The sequence below is a fragment of the Oncorhynchus clarkii genome, chromosome 18 (genome assembly GCF_045791955.1).
Source record: "Oncorhynchus clarkii lewisi isolate Uvic-CL-2024 chromosome 18, UVic_Ocla_1.0, whole genome shotgun sequence".
NCBI lineage: Eukaryota > Metazoa > Chordata > Actinopteri > Salmoniformes > Salmonidae > Oncorhynchus > Oncorhynchus clarkii.
The window spans coordinates 16,805,486-16,826,147 of NC_092164.1; the positions used below are offsets into that span (position 1 = coordinate 16,805,486).

Consider the following 20,662-nt stretch of genomic DNA (forward strand, 5'->3'; position numbering starts at 1 on the left):
CCAGTAAATGCACAATACTGACTTGCACTTTCAACATCAAATAGTCATTGGTTTTAACCAATTAAAAACTCCTGTCATTGATTTATCTTCAATTATGTCCGTCAACGGGAAAAGCCTAGTAAATCGTCATTGATTGAGCCCTAAAGTGGCCTCAGAATATGACCATTCTGATATAAATGATAAAATACCTCAGATAAAACCGAAAAAGTGTCTGGAAGTATCAGCAACCATCAGGGTGAGAGTGACAACACGTCCACATGTCAAAATGGGGGGAGTCTTAGCAAATGGCATAATGGTTATTTTAACGCAATCGTGTTTTATTTTTATTTGGGGGGGGGGGGGGGTTAAAAAGGGGTCTCACCTGTGACCCGTGGCTTGACTTTAGATGCAGCGACTTCGATTACCCTGCAGACCATATTTTTTTCTTCCCACCAATACAATCCAGTGACAACGACCGACGAGTTGTGCGTTCCGAGAAATCTTTTGTTATTTGCCTGTTTGTGGCCCGTCTGTGAAATTCGTGCAATTCTCTTTCAACCTCTCGTCAACTAGCTGTTTTTGCAGAATGTTAAAAATACGATAGTTATTCACTGCTCATGTTAACTGGATGTAATTTCCATTATCTTAAGCCACTTATTTGTCAACTGGTTCTTGCAACGCAGTATGACATGCAGGCGTTAAAAGTATGTCAGAAGTGGGATTCGAACCCACGCCTCCAGGGGAGACTGCGACCTGAACGCAGCGCCTTAGACCGCTCGGCCATCCTGACTTCTGTCAAATATTACGTGTCCCTTCTGATTTATTCATCTTTATGTGGTCTTGTAATCGGTCATATATTTTTCAAATTATATAACTTACAGTGAATCGGGTAAAAGTTGAAATTGACATAGGCTAGGCTACTAATAGTTTCCTCTCGCTCAGCCAGCACCAAAGAAAGAGAAATTAATCATTTATCCTGGTTTCGTCAGCCCAGGGTGCATATACACCATCTCACCACTAGGATTCGCTAAAGGAACAATGGAACTGCTCTTATAAACAATTAGCAAGCTCTTTCTTACCATAAATAATACTGATTGATGTTGATATATTCGTACTATGTAACGCTATTTTATATTTCCGTTCTTGTGAACAAGTATGATCATTAGGCTTATCCTTAAGATCAAATATCTATTTAAAAACTATAATAAAACTGAAATAATCACTAAAACTGGCAAACATTTCGATTCTAAATTGCGTGTGCGTGTGTTTGTGTGTGTGTGTATTGTGGTGGGCGTGTGCACTGTGACGGATCACATGACGCGAATATGGCCTCCTGACTTGATTTCGTCCTCTTTACAGCTGTGTCTTCTAGCTCTATGTTGCTACCGAAAAACTCCCGTTTTTCACCGAATCTAGCACTCCAGACCCTCCGAGCTACGGCCACACCGAATAACTGACCATGACGGGTAAGACAGCGGACAGTTGGTTAATAAGGATGACAGGAGTAGCCTATAACCATTAAACAGTTTTGCTATATTATTTTATGTTTTATTATATTATGGTTTGAAGCTATAGCTGAATCACACGAAAATTGCATTAGCTTTGCGTTGCATCTTTCAGCAACAATGTGATTTATATATGGTTTGATGAATGCGCATATTTATATGTAGATTCTAGTTTTCTGTTGCGACGTCGTTAAAGTAACGTTATCCGCGTAGGCAACAATTATGATGACTTAAACTGAAAGTACATCGTGTGCTTGTTGTGTTAACCGTCCTGCAGTGTCTGTGCCTACGTGCGGCTCGGCCATTGCTGAATTCCCTCTCTCTTCCATCCCGAAGTGTGCACTTGTTTACTCTCTGCGTAGGGATATATCAAACACGCACTTTCGCTATATGCTCATGAATTCTACAATATTTACCCGAGAGCTCACACAAGGTGTTTTAAATCCTCATCACTCGTTTTAAACACGACTCGTTTCTTGTCTCTGTGGTCAATCTCACAAGTGGAATCGGCTCGTGCAGAACAGCCTATGACATTATCACCACAAGTTGACATATGACAGTTATAGAATAGCCCTATAGTTTACACACTGTACTATGGTAGGGAAGGGTAGAGGGTCAGCTATAGGGCTAGTCTATGGTAGGGACGGGTAGAGGGTCAGCTATAGGGCTAGTCTATGGTAGGGACGGGTAGGGAATCAGCTATAGGGCTATTCTGTGGTAGGGACGGGTAGGGGATCAGCTATAGGTCTATTCTGTGGTAGGGACGGGTAGAGGGTCAGCTATAGGGCTAGTCTATGGTAGGGACGGCTAGAGGGTCAGCTATAGGGCTATTCTATGGTAGGGACGGGTAGAGGGTCAGCTATAGGGCTATTCTATGGTAGGGAAGGGTAGAGGGTCTATGGTTACCCTAGCTGAAGTATTGATTGATATAAGCCTTGTAGAGAGGGTCCAGGTACCAGACAGAAGCTGTTCTCTCTTTCTGTTCCAGTGTTATTTACAAGTGTGTGTGTGTGTGATTAGACCAAGCATATGTGACTCTGGCCACAAATGACAACTATGCCAAAGGAGCGATGGTTCTGGGGAGGTCGCTACGCAACCATAACACAACCAAACAACTGGTGGTTCTGATTGGACCGCACGTAGCAGAGCCCTGCAGGTAACACATACACATGCTCACACTCATATACACACACACACACAACCCATGATCTATGTTCAGTGTTTGACACACCCATGGCCTTGTCTCTGTTAGTTTTGTATTGTCCACACCTGAGCAGGTAACACACAACTCAAACTGTGTGTGTGTGTTGCAGGGCCATGCTGAGTAGCATCTATGACGAGGTGTGTGTGGTGGATATCTTGGACTCTGGGGACACGGCCCACCTGGCCCTGATGAAGAGACCAGACCTCGGAGTGACCTTCACCAAGCTGCACTGCTGGACACTCACACACTACACCAAGTGTGTGTTTATGGACGCAGACACACTGGTGAGCGCACTCACTCTTTACTCAGTACAAATTACAGCAAGTCTGTATACTAGGCTCAATATTGTGTGTGTGTACGCAGGTGTTGTCCAACATTGATGAGCTGTTTGAGAGGGAGGAGTTATCTGCTGCGCCTGATCCTGGTTGGCCAGATTGTTTCAACTCGGGCGTGTTCGTCTTTAAACCATCCAATGAAACATACCACAGCCTTATGACACACTGCACTGAGAACGGCAGCTTTGACGGTGAGTTCTGTATTATTATTATCCCATTGAGATGTGAATGTGTTTTATCCATGTGAGTCCCATTGAGATGTGAATGTGTTTTATCCATGTGAGTCCCATTGAGATGTGAATGTGTTTTTGATGGAAGCCCTGGCCAAGAGCAAGCAGCTGCAGTAAAATATTAAATACATGGTACAAAGAGTGAGTTCGGGGTGGTGCAATAAACACTATCTCCTATGGACTTTCCTTAAACTCTGCTGCCAACAAGCTCCTATAGATCCTAAAATACCTTGTGTTCTCGTCTAACCTCCCCTCTCTCTCTCTCTCACTCCCCTCTTCTCTCCCACACCCTTGCTCTCGCTCCCCCCCCCTCTCTCTCTCTAGGTGGGGACCAAGGAGTTCTGAACAGTTTCTTCAATACCTGGTCAACAGCAGACATTTCCAAACACCTGCCTTTCATCTACAACCTCAGCAGCATCGCTATATACACCTATCTACCAGCCTTCAAACAGTAGGTACACACACACACACTCCAATGTTGTCACAGTAGAAGCTATTTCATACATCACACTTTAGCTCCAAATCCCTGGCTTCCTGCCCTCGTGTGTGTGTGTGTGTGTGTGTGTGTGTCGGCGAGAGTGAGCGAATGAGTGAGCAAGAGCATCAGGAGAGAGAGCATGAGGGAGAAGAGTGAGCGAATGAGTGAGCGAGAGCATCAGGAGAGAGCATGAGGGAGAAGAGTGAGAGTGCTTGTTTTGGTGTTAATAAGCCAAGCCAAGGTCAGTTGAAAGGGTGTGTGGTGTTGAGTTTCACAAGAGGAGTGGCTCAGGCCTGCCCTCAAATAACACACACTGGTACTGCAGATACAGTACACACTCTCTCCTAGTTAACCACACACACACACTGCAGATACAGGTCATATACACACTCTCTCCTAGTTAACCACACACACACTGCAGATACAGGTCATATACACACACTCTCTCCTAGTTAACCACACACACACTGCAGATACAGGTCATATACACACACTCTCTCCTAGTTAACCACACACACACTATGATGGCTGAGAGGCTTCCGTTTTATTGGCTCTTAACCAACCGTGCTATTTTGTTTGTTTTTTCACATTGTTTGTAAATTACTTTGTACATAATGTTGCTAGTACTGTTTCTTATGACCGAAAAGAGATTCTGGACATCAGAACAGCGATTTCATTCATCATACATCATACATCATTCGCAGGAGAAAGAAACCGATTTTGTGGAAAGAGATCAGGATGCCTTGTGAGGATCAGGCGACGAGGGGCTAATCTGCCTTTGCCATTTGTACTGTTAGCCAACGTTCAATCGCTGGAAAATAAATGGGACAAACTGAAAGCACGTACACCCTACCAACGGGACATTAAAACCTGTAATATCTTATGTTTCAGCGAGTTGTGGCTGAACGACGATATTAATAACATACAGCTGGGGGTTATACAGTGAAGGGGAAAAGTATTTGATCCCATGCTGATTTTGTAAGTTTGCCCACTGACAAAGAAATGATCCGTCTATAATTTTAATGGTAGGTTTATTTGAACAGTGAGAGACAGAATAACAAACAAAAAAAAACAAATGTAAAAATGTTATAAATTGATTTGCATTTTAATGAGGGAAATACGTTTTTGACCCCTCTGCAAAACATGACTTAGTACTTGGTGGCAAAACCCTTGTTGGCAATCAGAGGTCAGACGTTTCTTGTAGTTGGCCACCAGGTTTGCACACATCTCAGGAGGGATTTTGTCCCACTCCTCTTTGCAGATCTTCTCCAAGTCATTAAGGTTTTCGAAGCTGACGTTTGGCAACTCAAACCTTCAGCTCCCTCCACAGATTTTCTATGGGATTAAGGTCTGGAGACTGGCTAGGCCACTCCAGGACCTTAATGTGCTTCTTCTTTAACCACTCCTTTGTTGCCTTGGCTGTGTGTTTTGGGTCATTGTCATGCTGGAATACCCATCCACGACCCATTTTCAATGCCCTGGCTGAGGGAAGGAGGTTCTCACCCAAGATTTGACGGTACATGGCCCCGTCCATCGTCCCTTTGATGCGGTGAAGTTGTCCTGTCCCCTTAGCAGAAAAACACCCCCAAAGCAAAATGTTTCCACCTCCATGTTTGACGGTGGGGATGGTGTTCTTGGGGTCATAGACAGCATTCCTCCTCCTCCAAACACGGCGAGTTGAGTTAATGCCGAAAAGCTCCATTTGTCTCATCAGACCACAACACTTGTCACCCAGTTGTCCTCTGAATCATTCAGATGTTCATTGGCAAACTTCAGACGGGCATGTATATGTGCTTTCTTGAGCAGGGGAACCTTGCGGGCGCTGCAGGATTTCAGTCCTTCACGGCGTAGTGTGTTACCAATTGTTTTCTTGGTGACAATGGTCCCTGCTGCCTTGAGATCATTGACAAGATCCTCCTGTGTAGTTCTGGGCTGATTCCTCACTGTTCTCATGATCATTGCAACTCCACGAGGTGAGATCTTTCATGGAGCCCCAGGCCCGAGGGAGATTGACAGTTCTTTTGTGTTTCTTCCATTTGCGAATAATCGCACCAACTGTCACCTTCTCACCAAGCTGCTTGGCGATGGTCTTGTAGCCCATTCCAGCCTTGTGTAGGTCTACAATCTTGTCCCTGACATCCTTGGAGAGCTCTTTGGTCTTGGCCATGGTGGAGAGTTTGGAATCTGATTGATTGCTTCTGTGGAGAGGTGTCTTTTATACAGGTAACAAGCTGAGATAAGGAGCCTATGTATATTTGTAAACAATAGCTGGTGCACGATATCTACGGAAGTATTGAGGTTTTGCTCGCCTGAGGTAGAGTATCTCATGATAAGCTGTAGACCACTCTGTCTACCTAGAGTTATTTTTGTAGCTGTCTACATACCACCACAGACCGATGTGTGCGGTTTTAGATCCAGCAATGAGCTGTATACGGCCATAAGCAAACAGGAAAATGCTCATCCAGAGGTGGTGCTCCTAGTGGCCGGGGACTTTAATGCAGGGAAACTTAAATACGTTTTTACCTCATTTCTATCAGCATGTTAAATGGGCAACCAGAGGGGGGGGGGGGGGTTCAAGACCACCTTTACTCCACACACAGAGACGTGTACATCGCTTTCCCTCACCCTCCATTTGGTAAATCTGACCATAATTCTAGCTTCCTGCTTACAAGCAAAAATGAAAGCTGTATAAATTACTTTTTACTGAGCCCACCACACTGAATACTCCAGGTTAGACTACTTTTTCATGTACAATGCACAGGCTTAAGGATTGTAGGATTGGGCAGGGCGATTTATCAGATCATAATGGAGTTTACCTAACTCTACACCTTGATAGCAAACCAATCAATACTATATGGAGACTTAATACAAGCATGCTGAATGATCCAGCATTCAAGGAATCAATAAAGACAGAATTGAACATCTATCTGGAGAATAACGATAATGGGGAAGTATCTCCTGCTATATTGTGGGATGCAGCTGAGGCGGTAATTAGAGGAAAGATCATAGCCACATCATCTCTCAAGAAGAAGATTTAAAGCACGTAAACTACTGACAATACAGGAAACATTAAGAAACTTAGAACGATCTCCTAGAGATCCTACAAAGACCCTCTTTATATTACAAGAGATTCAAAAGGTAAAACAGGAAATTGACCAGATTTAAAGAGAAGTAGAGAAAAAGCTCAGGTTCCTGAAACAACGATATTATGAAGCAGGCTCAAAGGCAACCAAATTACTAACATGGAGACTCAGGAAACAACAAGCACAGAACACCATTTTCAACATAAAACAACCCAAAACAAAGAAGATTGCATGCAAATTGGATGAAATACAGAATTTAATTAGAATCATATTACACAAATCTGTACAAGCAACCAGAGAAGGCAGATGCACAGACAACAGAGCACTTTTTGAACTCACTCAATCTCCCTTCAATTGGGACGGAGAAAAATAATAGACTAACTTCAGAAATATCCCCCGAAGAAATGAATAAAGCAATATCTCAACTAAAAGTAAACAAGTCTCCAGGCCCTGGAGAGAGGCCATCATATCAGTAATCCCAAAAGAGGGTAAAGATAAGAAGGAATGCAGTTCATCGCAATTCTTAACACAGATTATAAACTATATGCATCAATAATAGCCAAAAGAATGGAGAACATAATCCCAGAATTGATTGATGGAGATCAAACTGGTTTCATACAAAATAGGCAGACACAGGACAATATAAGGAGAACACTACATGTCATGGACCACATTACTCAGAATAAGACAAGTGCAATATTAATCAGCCTAGATGCAGAAAAAGCATTTGATTCAGTGGGATGGGATTACCTATTCCAAGTTATGGAAAGGTTTGGTTTCAACAAAGAAGTGATGCAGTGCTTCAAAACACTGTATTCATGTCTGACCACTAGAATAAAGATAAATGGACATTTGTCACGAACAATAAAATTAGAGCGAGGGGCAAGACCAGACTGTAATCTTTCACCCACGCTCTTCTCCTTGTACCTCCAACCATTAGCACAGGCAATAAGACAGGACCCAACCTTAGAGGGAATAACAATAAGAGGCAGTGAACATAAGATATGCATGTATGCTGATGGCGTTCTGTTACTCCTTAAAGACCCAGGCTCAAGTGTACCTAGACTGATGGATGTTTTACAAACATTTGGAACATATTCAGGGTATGTGCTTAACGTACACAAGACCCAAGCCCTAGTATATAATTATACCCCACAGGAAGAGCTGAGGAGCAGGTATAACTTCACCTGGACCTCTTCATCCATTAAATATATTGGAGTATATCTACCAAAAGATACACCCAAACTTTATGACATGGGAAAATCAAAAGAAATCAGCCAAGACCTCAGAAAAACAATTGTAGACCTCCACAAGTCTGGTTCATTCTTGGGAGCAATTTCCAAACGCCTGAAGGTACCACGTTCATCTGTACAAACAATAGTACGCAAGTATAAACACCATGGGACCACGCAGCTGTCATACCGCTCAGGAAGGAGACGCATTCTGTCTCCTAGAGACGAACGTACTTTGGTGCAAAAAGTACAAATCAATCCCAGAACAACAGCAAAGGACCTAGTGAAGATGCTGGAGGAAACGGGTACAAAAGTATCTATATCCACAGTAAAACGAGTCCAATATCGACATAACCTGAAAGGCCGCTCTGCAAGGAAGAAGCCACTTTTCCAAAACCGCCATAAAAAAGGACTACAAAGGACTACGGTTTGCAACTGCACATGGGGACAAAGATTGTACTTTTTGGACAAATGTCCTCTGCTCTGATGAAACAAAAATATAACTATTTGGCCATAATGACCATCGTTATGTTTGGAGGAAAAAGGGGGGAGCTTGCAAGCCGAAGAACACCATCCCAACCATGAAGCACAAGGTTGGCAGCATCATGTTGTGGGGGTGCTTTGCTGCAGGAGGGACTGGTGCACTTCACAAAATAGATGGCATCATGAGGCAGGGAAATTATGTGGATATATTGAAGCAACATCTCAAGACATCCGTCAGGAAGTTAAAGCTTGGTCGCAAATGGGTCTTCCAAATGGACAAGGACCCCAAGCATACTTCCAAAGTTGTGGCAAAATGGCTTAAAGACAACAAAGTCAAGGTATTGGAGTGGCCATCACAAAGCCCTGACCTCAATCCTATAGAAAATTTGTGGGCAGAACTGAAAAAGCATGTGCGAGCAAGGAGGCCTACAAACCTGACTCAGTTACACCATCTCTGTCAGGAGGAATGGGCCAAAATTCACCCAACTTATTGTGGGAAGCTTGTGGAAGGCTACCTGAAACGTTTGACCCAAGTTAAACAATTGAAAGGCAATGCTACACTCAATTAGTATTTGGTATGTAAACTTCTGACCCACTGGGAATGTGATGAAAGAAATAAAAGCTGACATTCATTCGCTCTACTATTCTGACATTTCACATTCTTAAAATGAAGTGGTGATCCTAATTGACCTAAGACAGGGAATTTTTACAGCCTATGACTGTTGTATTCAGCGCATGTGACAAATAACATGTGATTTGATTTACAATCTCTGGTGTGTGTGTTTGTAGGTACGGTCATGAGGCTAAGGTGGTCCACTTCCTGGGGAAGGTGAAGCCATGGAACTACTCCTATGACACCCAGACTGGGAAGGTCAAAGGTCACACCCTCACGCCTGGCTCGGGTGACCTGCACCCTGACTTCCTGGTTCAGTGGTGGAACCTCTACTCCTCTGGGGTCCTACCTGCTCTCAGAGACTCTTATGGAGACACACTGTTCTGCTCCGGCTGCACTGAGGTACTGCGTGTGTGTGTGTCTCCTTATAGCGTGTGTACGTAAGATCTCCAGTACTGACAATCGTGTCTGAATCTTCACAGATGTATAACAAGACCTGAGAGATATGTTCGGTGCTTTCGGGAAAGTATTCACACAGCTTCACTTTTTCCACATTTTGTTGTTACAACCTGAATTTAAAATTGATTCTTTTGAGATTGTGTCACTGGTCTACACACAATACCCCATAATATCAAAGTGGAATTATGTTTTTTAGAATTTTTTTAAATAAATTAATTAAAAATGAAAAAATAATGTATTGAGTCAAAGTATTCAACACCTTTGTTAATGGCAAGCCTAAATAAGTTCAAGAGTAAAAATGTGCTTAACATGCCACGTAATAAGTTACTTTGACTCACTCTGTGTCTTAACATGATTTCTGAATCATCCTGAATCACCTCATCGCTGTACCCCACACATACAATTATCTGTAACATCAAGCAGTGAATAACAAACACAGATTCAACCACATAACAGGGAGGTCTTCCATTGCCTCGCGAAGAAGGGCACCTATCGGTAGATGGGTAAAAATAATAAAGAAGACATTGAATATCCATTTGAGCATAGTGAAGTTATTAATTACAATTTGGCTGGTGTATCAATACACCCAGTCACTACAAAGATGCAGGCGTCCTAACTAACTCAGTTGCCAGAGAGGAAGGAAACTACTCAGGGATTTCACCATGAGGCCAGTGGGGACTTTAACACATTTCAAGTGTAATGGCTGTGATTGGAGGAAACTGAGGATGGATCAATAACATTGTAGTTACTCCACAATACTAACCTCATTTACAATGTGTAAAGAAGGAAGCCTGTACAGAATAAAACATTCCAAAACATGCATCCTGTTTTCAGTAAGGCAATAAAGGAAAACTGTGGTGAAGAAATTAACTTTGTCCTGAATACAAAGTGTTATGTTTGGGGGGGAAATCCAACACATCACTGAGTACCACTCTTCATATTTTCAAGCATGGTAGTGGCTGCATCATGTTATGGGTATGCTTGTCATCAGCAAGGACTAGGGTTGAGAAACCTGGTTGTCTGCTTGGTTGTCTGCTTGGGATACAAATTCACCTTTGAGCAGGACAATAACCTAAAACACAAGGTCAAATACACACTGAAGTTGCTTACCAAGATGACATTGTATTTTCCTGAGTGGCCTAGTTAGACAGTTTTGACTTAAATTGGCTTGAAAATCAATGGCAAGACTTGAAAATGGCTGTCTAGCAATGATCAACAACCACCTTGACAGAGCATAAAAAATAAAAGAATGTACAATCAAGGTGTGCAAAACACTTAGACTTACCCAGAAAGACTCACAACTGTAATCACTACCAAAGGTGATTCCAACATGTATTGACTCAGGGGTGTGTAAAAAAAATTAAAAATAATCTTGATTTAATTTTGTCATTACTGGGTATGGTGTGTGGGTGAGAGAAACAAATCTATTTAATCCATTTTGAATTTGGGCTGTAACACAACCAAATGTGGATTAAGGCAAGTGCTATGAATACTTTAAGGCACTGTATGCGTTTTGACGAGACTGTTGAAGGACAGTTTGTGTATGTGAGTACAGTGTAATCGTAAAGAAGTTTAAGTACAGTATTTGCATGTTTCAGTCGCTGATGATGGTGTGTGTGTGTGTGTGTATGTGTTGACCCTCTGTAGAGGCAAGTCATTGACATGGTAACCTCTCTCCCTGTCTCTCATGGATACTTTAAACAGGTACTTGAAGGGCATGTCTCAAATGGCACCATATGCCCTATGTAGTGCAATAATAATATTGCAGTAGGGTGACGATGTAGTCACCGATGTAGTGCTATACTTCTGACACCCTAGTTCAACTCTAGAAACCCGGCCGGCTGTGCTTATTGGCGTTGCCACAGTAACAGGAAGAAGCTGATTGGCTTTTCACTCCCACTGACCCCGGCCCCTGCCCTTAGTTCTGTTTCTCTGTAGAGGAAGCTGCTGATTGGTTGAGGGGAAATGCTTCATGGCTGTCACCGTCACCCTTGTATTTGTATTAGAGTATTTCTCCATGTCTCAGAACGCTCATCTTGTTTGCCTACCCTGTCTCTCCCTCCACCCCCTATAGGAGGTCGTCTGTGACCGTGTGGTTGAGATCATCCTCCCCCCGCCTCCCCCTCAGGCGCCCCAGGTGTCCAGTGAGGAGAGGAGGCAGCGATGGGAGGCGGGCCAGGCGGACTACATGGGAGCCGACTCCTTCGAAAGCATCCAGAGGAAACTGGACTGCTTCCTCAAGTAGAGGGCCAGAGGAGGGATGACGGACGGAGAGGGCATCCATTGGCAGGCCGGAGATGCGTGGGGACGGGGATCAACTGGCATTTGACCAATCAGAAGAGAAAGCGGTAGAGCATGACGTATTGAAAAACAGTCACATCCTGGGCCTCTCTCTCTCTCTGTTTTTCTCTGTGTGTGTGTGTGTGTGTGTGTGCGTGTTCGTGCATCTGTGTGGCCTGGTCCTGCAGAAATAACCCCTGCAGAAACTGGTCCATTCAGTGTTTGAACACCAGTTTACTACACTATGCAGCCCCCATACCACCACCTCAGCGCAGAAGCCTTGGTCAGTAAGTAATGACTCAGTAATAACCTCACTGTGACTCTGCCTCACCAAGTCCCATCCAGACCCCATGACTCTAACAGCTCTAACCCAGTTACTCAGTCAAGCCTGATAATGATCGGGCAGTCGTGCTTTTACTCTTTAAAGTATTCAGAGAGGGTATGAAGTATTTCCCTCTATAAAATGGAAGAACTGTTATTTTGTTTATTAAGGTTTGCATCCCAGTGGTTATTTTTGCTCTCCATATGCGTGTTGTGCGTGGTTGTTTCTTTATATTATGAATATTGTGACGGAAGCCCGTTTCTAAAGTGGAAAACCCACTGTAGCGCTTGTCATTTCGCCATGTCCTGTTTGATGTCATCATTTCCTGTTGGGTTTCCTCACGTCCTGTGTAGTCTGACCAGTTGCCTTACCACTGTCAAAGACTCCTACTACACAACTAGGCCTATTCTAGTTGTCACTGTTTACAGAAAACACTTCTCTGCTGCTGCCAAACCCCCCCACCCCTTCACATCTACTCCATTCAGACCTACCTCTACGCTCCACTCTACTCCATTCAACCCTCCTACAGACTTACCTCTACGCTCCTCCAGCTCCTCTACTCATTCAACCCTCCTACAGACTTACCTCTACGCTCCTCCAGCTCCTCTACTCATTCAACCCTCCTACAGACTTACCTCTACGCTCCTCCAGCTCCTCTACTCATTCAACCCTCCTACAGACTTACCTCTACGCTCCTCCAGCTCCTCTACTCATTCAACCCTCCTACAGACTTACCTCTACGCTCCTCCAGCTCCTCTACTCATTCAACCCTCCTACAGACTTACCTCTACGCTCCTCTCTACTCCATTCAACCCTCCTACAGACTTACCTCTACACTCCACTCTACTCCACCCTTCTCAACTTGACACCCCCCATCTCCAACTCACCCCTCCTAAAGCCCTACCGTATCAACCCCCCCACCACCCTCCCAACATCAACACCCTGATACCTCTTCCTCTCCCTGAAGTGTGTACCTTCATCCCACCTTGTGGATTTAAAGGAATGGACTGGTATGAAGAAAATCATGTCAGATATTATTTTGACATGGTGAAAACTCAAGTCCATGATTAATCCAATGATTTCACATCCATGAAGGGGACTGAGTGAGCAGGACAAGTGCACACGGGGGCGTAAGGCCAGTAGGGAATCCTAACACACACAGCCTAAAATGATATAGTAAGTAATGGGAAGTTGTAGTTTTGTGGTCCCTCTTAATACACCCATAAACGGCTCTATAGAGAAGTTTCCAAACGCTGTGAAACCTTGTGTTCTGAACACACCCCGGTAGTTCTCACTGTTTCTGTTCTGAACACACCCCGGTAGTTCTCACTGTTTCTGTTTTCTGTAGACACCTAATAAAGGACTGTTGAAGTCTCCAGCTGTCTGTTATTCTAGCTATGTGGCTACTACTAGTACTACTGAACCGTGATTGTCTGGGGGTGTGTGTGTGTGTGTGTGTGTGTGTTTGTCTGGGTGTGTGTGTGCATCCGTGCTCAATGATGGTATTGAAATCATAACAAAAGGTTCTGATGTTAGGTATGCTCTGTTTCAGACCTGGGATAAATATTTTTTAACTGCTTTGTGGAAAGTAAAAATCTTTCGGGGTGAACAAATAGCTACTTTGGAGGTGACTACAACTATTGGAATACAGAGTACAAAAACAGACCTCAAAGTTACTATGTTTCCAAACTATGAGTACCTACTTGTGTTAAATATGGATCTGAGAAAGCAACTACTTTATTAATTTTTTTACAAATATTTGAATACTGATCTCAGGAAGTGAGTACTTTTTTGAAACTATTGGATTGGCAGCCTTCAACTAATGGCAGGGCTGTATCTGGAACCGCATGCTGAAGATATGAATAGAGCACACACACACTCCTGTACTATTCCAATCTATCCGACAGCATATTGGATCTACACAATACATTTCTGTCTGAAACATTTAGTAAATGTTCATTCTCCTGAATGTCTATTGCCACAGGTATACATAATCAAGTCTAAGCAATTACATTTTGTACAGATACGTATAAATAAATTGTGACGCTCAACTACTGTATGACTCTTTAAACATGCCACTGAAAAGATTGGAAGCTGTAATTCATTTTCTGATACCTGAACATACTGCAGAGCAATTCAAAGCCATTTTTCAAACATTGTAAACAGCAAGTTGGATGCTTAGCCAAAACAACTTCTAAACACACTATACCATCTTTAAAGGAACCGTTTACTCAGAATACATGTTCCTCATATGTAATTCTACACTATATTAAGATATCTAAGAGCCCTCCAAACCATGTGCTTATGCTGTATGTAGTATATCTGAAGCATACCTGGATAGAATGGTATGTACAGCAATAGTTGCATAGGAGGGCATTGACTAGAATACAGTATGGGTGAGACACGGGTAAACAGTATGTAAAAACAGTAACTAAACATTATTAAAGTGACCAGTGTGTAGGGCTCTCCAGAAGGTGGTGCGGTCAGCCCAACGCATCACCGGGACCACACTGCCTACCCTTCAGGACATCTACAGCACCCGGTGTCACAAGAAGATTAAAGGACCTCAGCCACCCGAGCCACAGCCTGTTCACCCCGCTATCGTCCAGAAGGCGAGTACAGGTGCATCAAAGCTGGGACCGATAGACACAAGCTATTTTTCAATCTCAAGGCCATCAGACTGTTAAATAGACATCACCAGCTGGCCTCCACCCAGTACCCTTCCCTGAACTTAGTCACTGTCACTAGCCGGCAACCACCCTGTTACTCTTCCCTGCACCTTAGAGGCTGCTGCCACAGACATGGAACACTGGTCACTTTAATAATGTTTACATACTGTTTTACCCATTTCATATGTATATACTGTATTCTCATCAAGGCCATCCTATTTAACTATTGCTGTATATACACTATTCTATCCACGTATTATTCACATATACTACATATTCTATCGCATAATGTCTATACATCCCATCACACACATACATAGTACCAGTCAAACTTTTGGACACCTATTCCTTCCAGGGTTTTTCTTTGAAGACATCAAAACTATGAAATAACACATGTAGTAACCAAAAAAAGTGTTAAACAAATCAACATTTATTGTATATTTGAGATTCTTCAAAGTAGCCACCCTTTGTCTTTCTGACAGCTTTGCACACGCTTACCATTCTCTCAACCAGCTGCATGAGGTAGTCACCTGGAATGCATTTCAATTAACAAGTGTGCCTTGTTAGTTAATTTGTGGAATTTCTTTCTTTAATGAGTTTGAGACAATCAGTTGTGTTGTGACAAGGTAGGGTTGGTATACAGAAGATAGCCCTATTTGGTAAAAGACCAAGTCCATATTATGGCAAGAACAGCTCAAATAAGCAAACAGAAACAGTCCATCATTACTTTAAGACATGAAAGTCAGTCAATCTGGAAAATGTCAAGAACTTTGAAAGTTTCTTCAAGTGCAGTCACAAAAACCATCAAGCGCTATGATGAAACTGGCTCTCATGAGGACCACCACAGGAATGGAAGATCCAGAGTTACCTCTGCTGCAGAGGATACGTTCATTATAAATAAAAGCTTCACTGTCACGTTCGCCATAACGAGGAGACCAAGGCGCAGCGTGGTAAGAATACACTCTTCTTTTATTACACGAAGAACACGAAACAAAACGAACGTGACGCTATAAGACACGAGTGCTGACAGGCAACTACACAGACAATAAACCACAAAACCAAAATGGAAAATGGCAACCTAAACAGCTGTCTCTGATTGGGAACCAATTCAGGTCACCATAGACCTACAAATACGTAGATATACAAAAAAAACATAGATATAGAAAAACCCCAAGACAAGAGGATAAACATACATACCCACCCTCGTCACACCCTGACCTGACCAAAATAATACAGAAAACATAGATAACTAAGGTCAGGGCGTGACATTCGCAGAGCTCAAGTAACAGACACATCTCAACATCAACTGTTCAGAGGAGACTGCGTGAATCAGGACTTCATTGGTCATATTGCTGCAAATATACCCCTACTAAAGGACACGAATAATAAGAAGAGACTTGCTTAGGCCAAGAAACACGAGCAATGGATATTAGACCGGTGGAAATCTGTCCTTTGGTTTGATGAGTCCAAATTTGAGATTTTTAGTTCCACCCACCGTGTCTTTGTGAGACACAGAGTAGGTGAACGGATGATCTCCACGTGTGTGGTTCCCACCTGTGAAGCATGGTGGAGGAGGTGTGATGGTGTGGGGGTGCATTGCTGGTGACACTGTCTGTGATTTATTTAGAAGTCAAGGCACACTTAACCAGCATGGCTACCACAGCATTCTGCAGCGATACGCCATCCCATCTGGTTTGTGCTTAGTGGGACTATCATTTGTTTTTCAACAGGACAATGATCCAAAACACACCTCCAGGCTGTGTAAGGGCTATTTGACCAAGAAGGAGAGTGATGGAGTGCTGCATCAGATAACCTGGCCTCCACAATCACCCGACTGCAATCCAATTGAGATGGTTTGGGGTGAGTTTGACCGCAGAGTGGAAGGAAAAGCAGCCAACAAGTGCTCAGCATATGTAGGAACTCCTTCAAGACTGTTGGAAAAGCATTCCAGGTGAAGCTGGTTGAGAGAACGCCAAGAGTGTGCAAAGCTGTCATCAAGGCAAAGGGTGGCTACTTTGAAGAATCTCAAATATAACATATATTTTGATTTGACTAAAACGTTTTTGGTTACTACATGATTCCATATGTGTTATTTCGTAGTTTTGATGTCTTCACTATTATTCTACAATGTAGAAAATAGTAAAAATAAAGAAAAACCCTTGAATGAGTATGTGTGTCCAAACTTCTGACTGGTACTGTATATGTACACTACCATTCAAAAGTTCAGGGTCACTTTGAAAAAATGTTGTCCATTAAAATAACATTGAATTCATGAGAAGTACAGTGTAGACATTGTTAATATTGTAAATGACTGTTGTAGCTGGAAACGGCAGATTTTTTAATGGAATATCTACATAGGCCCGTTATCAGCAACCATCACTCCCATGTTCCAATGGCACGTTGTGTTAGCTAATCCAAGTTTATCATTTTAAAAGGCTAATTGATCATTAGAAAACCCTTTAGCTGAAAATTGCTGTGCTGTTTAAAGAAGCAGTAAAACTGGCCTTCTTTAGACTAGTTGAGTATCTGGAGCATCAGCATTTGTGGGTTTGATTACAGGCTCAAAATGGCCAGAAACAAATAACTTTCTCCTGAAACTCGTCAGTCTATTCTGAAACTCTTTAAGGCTATTCCATGCGAGAAATTGCCAAGAAACTGAAGATCTCGTACAACGCTGTGTACTACTCCCTTCACAGACAGGTGCAAACTGGCTCTAACCAGAATAGAAAGAGGAGTGGGAGGCCCCGGTGCACAACTGAGCAAGAGGACAAGTACATTAGAGTGTCTAGTTTGAGAAACATACGCCTCACAAGTCCTCAACTTGCAGTTTCATTAAATAGTACCCGCAAAACACCAGTCTCAACGTCAACAGTGAAGAGGCGACTCCGTGATGCTGGCCTTCTAGGTAGAGTTCCTCTGTCCAGTGTCTGTGTTCTTCTACCCATCTTAATCTTATTTTTTAATCGGCCAGTCTGAGATATGGCTTTTTCTTTGCAACTTCCGTCTCTCAACTGTGAGAGACGGAATCTAAAACAAAAATCCAGAAAATCACATTGTGATTGCATACTTAGATTAGATTAGATTATGTATACCTATGATAAAAATGACAGACCTCTACATGCTTTGTAAGTAGGAAAACCTGCAAAATCGGCAGTGTATCAAATACTTGTTCTCCCCAATGTATATCGACATAACCTGAAAGCCCGCTCAGCAAGGAAGAAGCCATTGCTCCAAAACCGCCATAAAAAAAGCCAGACTACGGTTTGCAACTGCACATGGGGACAATGATCGTACTTTTTGGAGAAATGTCCTCTGGTCTGATGAAACACAAATAGAACTGTTTGGCCATAATGACCATTGTTATGTTTGGAGGAAAAAGGGGGAGGCTTGCAAGCCGAAGAACACCATCCCAACGTGAAGCACAGGAGTGGCAGCATCATGTTGTGGGGGTGCTTTGCTGCAGGAGGGACTGGTGCACTTCACAAAATAGATGGCTCATGAGAGAGGAAAATTATGTGGATATATTGAAGCAACATATCAAGACATCAGTCAGGAAGTTAAAGCTTGGTCGCAAATGGGTCTTCCAAATGGACAATGACCCCAAGATTCTTCCAAAGTTGTGGCAAAATGGCTTAAGGACAATAAAGTCAAGGTATTGGAGTGTCCATCAGAAAGCCTATAAGGACAAGGACACATTTTCTATAGGCTTTGTGATGGACAGTCCAATACCTTGACTTTATTGCCCTTACATTATGTGGCTGAGCCATGAGGAGAAAGACCACCAGATATACCCTGGCATTATGTGGCTGAGCCATGAGGAGACAGACCACCAGATATACCCTGGCATTATGTGGCTGAGCCATGAGGAGACAGACCACCAGATATACCCTGGCATTATGTGGCTGAGCCATGAGGAGACAGACCACCAGATATACCCTGGCATTATGTGGCTGAGCCATGAGGAGACAGACCACCAGATATACCCTGGCATTATGTGGCTGAGCCATGAGGAGACAGACCACCAGATATACCCTGGCATTATGTGGCTGAGCCATGAGGAGACAGACCACCAGATAGACCCTGGCATTATGTGGCTGAGCCATGAGGAGACAGACCACCAGATAGACCCTGGCATTATGTGGCTGAGCCATGAGGAGAAACTGAAATGTTTTTTTGTCCATTGTCTATTTCCGTTTGCGGAATATTTAGATAAAGCCTGGAATAAAAGAAAAAGGGCTACCTATAATTAAACTGTAAAAACATTTAGTTTCTGAATGTGGTAAATGGCACGTGTGTAACGGATGTCTTCGGTGGAAGGAGAGGAGGACCGAAGCGCTGTCACGCCCTGACCTGAGTAGTCTTTGTTTTCTTTATTGTTTTGGTTAGGTCAGGGTGTGACATGGGTGATGTATGTGTTTTTGAACTTGTCTAGGGGTTTTGTAGGTTTATGGGGTTGTTTATCATCTAGGTGTTTATATATGTCTATGGTTGCCTAGATTGGTTCTCAATTAGAGGCAGGTGTTTATCGTTGTCTCTGATTGGGAACCATATTTAGGCAGCCATCTTCTTTGGGTATTTCGTGGGTTATTATCTATGTCTATGTGTAGTTGCCTGTGTCTGCACGCGTTGTCATAGCGTCACGGTTGTTTTTGTTTAAGTGTTCTTTGTGTTTTTTCATCATTCAATAAAATAATGGATTCACACCACGCTGCGCTTTGGTCTATCTACTCCATACGACGATCGTGACAGAATAACCCACCATAAAAGGACCAAGCGGCGTGGTAAAAGGCAGCAGCAGCAGCGATCGCAGGACTCATGGACTTGGGAGGAAATTCTGGACGGCGGAGGACCCTGGGCACAAACCAGGGGAATATCGCCGCCCCAAGGCAGAGCTGGAGGCAGCGAAAGCAGAGAGGTGCCGGTATGAGGAGGCAGCACGGCAGCGCGGCTGGAAGCCCGAGAGGCACCCCAAAAAATGTATTGGGAGGGGGCACTTGGAGCAGTCGGCGAAGTTGAGTCTGAGATTGTCGAGGAGTTACTGGACAGATTGGAGGGGAGATTATGAGACATTCAAGGAGTTGTTTACGAAATTGGTAGTATGCACGGCATTCGCCTTGAGGAGCGTGTTAGCTGTCCGATGCCACCTGTGTCAGTTCCTTGTACTCAGCCTGAAACTTGTGTTAAAGTTCTGGAAGATTTGATGCTGGCTATACACACCCGGTCTCCAGTACACCTTCACAACCTGGTGTGTCCTGTTCCTGCTTCTCTCACTCATCCTGAGGTGCGTGTTCTCAGCTCGGTACCACCAGTACCGGTACCACGCACCAGGTCTATAGTGTGCCTCGGCAGTCCAGTACGCCCTGTTCCTCCTCCCCGCACTCGACCTGAAGTGTGTCCTCGGCCCAGTACCACCAGTGCCAACACCACGCACCAGGCCACCAGTGCGCCTCCAGGGTCCAGTACTCCTTGTTCCTCCTCCCCGCACTCGCCCCGAGGTGCGTGTCTCCAGCCCGGTAACACCAGTGCCGGCACCACGTACCAGGCCACCAGTGCGCCTCCAGGATCCAGTACTCCCTGTTCCTGCTCCTCGCAGCCATATTCTTTGGGTATTTTGTGGGTGATTGTTCCTGGTTCCAGTGTTAGTGTTCACGTTACGGGACTGTTTCGTCTTCGTTCATTTTTGTCGGTTTGTTGTTTTTGTTCATTGTTTAAGTTTCCTATTAAATATGGATAATCATCACGCTGCATTTTGGTCCTCTCTTTCACCCGAAGACAATCGTGACAATGTAT

The 20,662-nt window shown here is 43.6% G+C and overlaps 1 protein-coding gene and 1 non-coding gene across 3 annotated transcripts; one reads left to right on the forward strand and one right to left on the reverse strand.

Annotated features, from left to right (window-relative positions):
* Window positions 1-686: 686 nt before the first annotated feature.
* Window positions 687-769, reverse strand: trnal-cag (transfer RNA leucine (anticodon CAG)). The gene has a single exon. It is a non-coding gene; the product is annotated as a tRNA-Leu (tRNA).
* A 486-nt stretch (window positions 770-1,255) lies between these two features.
* On the forward strand, window positions 1,256-13,579 carry LOC139373090 (glycogenin-1-like). 2 transcript variants are annotated; one of them, XM_071113183.1, is made up of 8 exons: window positions 1,256-1,445; window positions 2,505-2,640; window positions 2,798-2,972; window positions 3,052-3,214; window positions 3,578-3,704; window positions 9,319-9,544; window positions 11,249-11,305; window positions 11,676-13,579. In XM_071113183.1, exons 1-8 carry the CDS (start codon window positions 1,439-1,441, stop codon window positions 11,844-11,846), a joined length of 1,062 nt encoding a protein of 353 aa, XP_070969284.1. In that variant the 5' UTR covers window positions 1,256-1,438; the 3' UTR covers window positions 11,847-13,579. The 2 variants fall into 2 exon arrangements, with proteins under 2 accessions (XP_070969284.1, XP_070969285.1); XM_071113184.1 differs by lacking the exon at window positions 11,249-11,305 and having other exon boundaries at window positions 1,261-1,445.
* The last annotated feature ends 7,083 nt before the right edge of the window (window positions 13,580-20,662 follow it).

What these genes read in the sequence shown, in the direction of transcription:
- LOC139373090 (XM_071113183.1), top strand. An exon ending in TTATGGACGCAGACACACTG is followed by an intron (nt 2,973 to 3,051) that starts GTGAGCGCACTC and finishes GTGTGTACGCAG; the next exon opens with GTGTTGTCCAACATTGATGA. An exon ending in CTCATGGATACTTTAAACAG is followed by an intron (nt 11,306 to 11,675) that starts GTACTTGAAGGG and finishes CACCCCCTATAG; the next exon opens with GAGGTCGTCTGTGACCGTGT.